We start from the raw sequence: 3,088 nt of genomic DNA on the forward strand, positions 1-3,088 counted from the left end.
AACGAAATATTAAGTCGATCTGAAATTGAGAAGGAAAATAAACCTGTTTGAGCCACATTATTCTAAAAAAATACATTCTTAAATAGTGATTTGACATCATTTCAACCACACATTCTTCAATAAAATAATATTACACGTAGATCAAAAACTTTTTCTTATTTTTTAATCACACATTTCCGATCAATACACTATTCAAAAATGCATTATTACCAAAATAATGTGGCTCAAACACCTATATTATTTTCTATTTTTTTGAAATGTTCACTTCGAACATTAAACACATCAAATTATCATTTTATATTCAACATAAAGTGAAGGGGCGTTCAAGATCATGTGGGTGATTGATAAATCACATGGATCATTGATTAAGATAACATTAAAATTTGCTAATATAGTAAATCTAATGTTATTGTCAGTGTCGTGGAAGAATATACATCCATCCTGGTGACCCTAAGAAGGCAGGAAAGACAAAAGGACAGTTGTAAGGTTTTGATTGGTGTCTCAAGCACAATATATTGAGAATTGGAGAGCACGAATGCGTTGAGAATTCAGAGGAAATGGCTTCTTCTCTAACCAAATATAAACCTTATTCTCCATTTCTCTGTTAAGTAATCTTTTGTTTAATTATTTAAGTTTTTAAATAAGATAGTATATTGTTATTGGGTAAATCTATCGGTCGACTATATATACGAAAATTTGATGTCTTTGGCCTTTAATGAAAAAAAAAAAATGAATCTAATTTGAACTTGGAATGACTTGTTGAAGTTGAAACATAAATTATTTTACCATTTTTTTGACAATAATGTAAGGTTTTGACGAGGCAATTTAGCTTAATACTCAATTGAACAAAAATAAATCGTGTAATCAAGCATTTAGTCATCTCCTATTTATAAAAAAGTTTCACATACCAAAGTGTCTTGATCTATATATATAAGCATCTAGACAAGGCGGCCTGATAATCCGACAATACTATGTTATTTCCTTTACTTGTATTGAGCATCTTTACTTTGTTCGTTGGATCTATAGGAATTCTTGAGAATACAATATGATCTGGACCAAGTATTTGTGTACATATATATCACTGTCCCTACATTAATGTAGTACCATTTCTCTCCTACTTATTTCTTCTCTACAAATTGGATGGACAATAAGTTCATACCAACTTGTTTAGAAGGAATGGCAGATAAATCAAGAGTATTCATACATCCCAACACTTATCATAGTAAAAGGGAGGCTGCTGCTGTTCATGGCAGCACCGAAGGCGGCAGTGGTGGTGGTGACGATGCCGGTTGCCCCAGTGGTATTGGCAGCATGAAGTCATCTTCATCATCACCAGAGGGAGTGCTTTCAAGTTCAGAATCCAGTTCTCCAGTAAATGAGGCATCTGCTACAGCTTTGAATCATAGATTCTCAGAAGAAAATTTGCTCAAAGATCAATATCATGCACATTCTTTCCTTCCTGGATTGAATCCTGTGAGCCAAAATGGATCTTCTATCGAAGGGATAAATTATGTTCCTTTGAAATTTCTCGAATCATTCCCAGCTATAAATAAAGCTCAAGCATCTGAATCTTGTTCATCATCTCCTTCTTTATCTGTCAATTCAAGATTCCCAAATTTAGGACTGTTTCTTCAGAATCCATCACCCTCACGGAATTCATTATTCTCCATGCCTCAACTTGATCAAAACCAACTTCAGACAGGAAAAGAAGGGCTGAAAATGAATCAAAACCTAACAAATTATTCTTCAAAGGGTTTCAGTGAGTATTGGCTTAGCACTACTAAAACTCAACCAATGAAGTTTACAGGGAGAGGTCAGAATGAAAATGGGAAACGTGTCAGAAATGGAAACGCTGGCGTTCTAGAAGTTTCTTATCAACGCGAGGGATCGTCTTCTTCAGGTAAGCTTTTCCGAGGAGTAAGGCAAAGGCATTGGGGAAAATGGGTTGCAGAAATAAGATTACCACGAAACCGTACACGGGTTTGGTTGGGGACTTTTGACACTGCAGAAGAGGCAGCTGTTGCTTATGATACAGCTGCTTATATACTAAGAGGTGATTATGCACATCTAAATTTCCCAGATTTGAAGCATCAAATCAAGACTAATTCCATGAATAACAATACAGCAGCCCTTCTTGAAGCCAAAATAAGAGCAATGTCAAAAGGTATCCCCGCTTCAGATAAGGCCATTGATCATGATCGAAAGGCAATATTTTTGCAAGAAGATTCGGTGGTTAAAGGTAATTCGAAGCAAAAATCATCTTCAAGAAAAGAATGGCCATTGATGGAGTTGGAGAACAAAGCTGGATTGGATCAGATGATTGAGAATAAGAAGAATATTCAAGATGCGTTATCAGATATTGATACAGTTCAGTTAAGCAGAATTCCATCACTGGACATGGATACGATATGGGATTCACTTCTTGTTTCAGATTCATGAACACAGAAGCTGGATTTGATTGTGAAAATCCACGAATTCTCGTACTTTGGGGACATGTTTGGTGTATATCGCTCAACAATATAGTGTAATGAATAAAATTTTAACTTTTCTTCTTTAATCATATCCATTGTTGTCTATTGTATGCCTCATCGATGTTCCATTGGTACTTTGATGCAGAAGGACATTAAAATTGATATTTCATTGTTAATTTATTAGTATTTTGCTATTTTAGTTATAGTGTGAGTTTTATTTTACTCGGGGCTTTTGTTAAAATAGATGAGTTTCTAGAGTTTGCTTAGTTTTATTTTGGTTATAAGATGGTTGATTTTGAATATTGAATTACAAATTTGGAAATTGCTCTCAATCATCCACCTAAATGGTTAATTCACGCACGAATCTCCTTTTACTATTTCGTTATCGTTTTCTCTTCCATGGGTGTCGTATTTTCATTTTATATCTATCAAAGCAAAAGGTCTAATATTAATTCAGAAGGCTTATGTTCATTAAACACAAATAGATCTCAGTTTCACAATATATTTGTTCTCTTGACCATGATCAGAAGACATTTTACTTAATGTGTACGTTGTACCTTTTAGGCTATATTCAATTTAGACTTCATGATTATGTTAGTTTTTGATAATATAAACTA

General features: G+C 34.0%; 1 protein-coding gene across 1 annotated transcript; it reads left to right on the forward strand.

Moving 5' to 3' along the window:
- Positions 1–792: 792 nt before the first annotated feature.
- On the forward strand, positions 793–2,647 carry LOC111380963 (ethylene-responsive transcription factor ERF062-like). The gene has a single exon (XM_023004647.1). The coding sequence runs from the start codon at positions 1,141–1,143 to the stop codon at positions 2,437–2,439; it is 1,299 nt and encodes a 432-aa protein (XP_022860415.1). The 5' UTR covers positions 793–1,140; the 3' UTR covers positions 2,440–2,647.
- The last annotated feature ends 441 nt before the right edge of the window (positions 2,648–3,088 follow it).

The sequence above is a fragment of the Olea europaea genome, unplaced genomic scaffold (assembly GCF_002742605.1).
Source record: "Olea europaea var. sylvestris unplaced genomic scaffold, O_europaea_v1 scaffold2236, whole genome shotgun sequence".
In the NCBI taxonomy this organism is placed as follows: domain Eukaryota; kingdom Viridiplantae; phylum Streptophyta; class Magnoliopsida; order Lamiales; family Oleaceae; genus Olea; species Olea europaea.

Excerpts from the sequence above, each read along its gene's own strand:
- LOC111380963 (XM_023004647.1), top strand. The coding sequence starts at position 1,141 with ATGGACAATAAGTTCATACCAACTTGTTTAGAAGGAATGGCAGATAAA.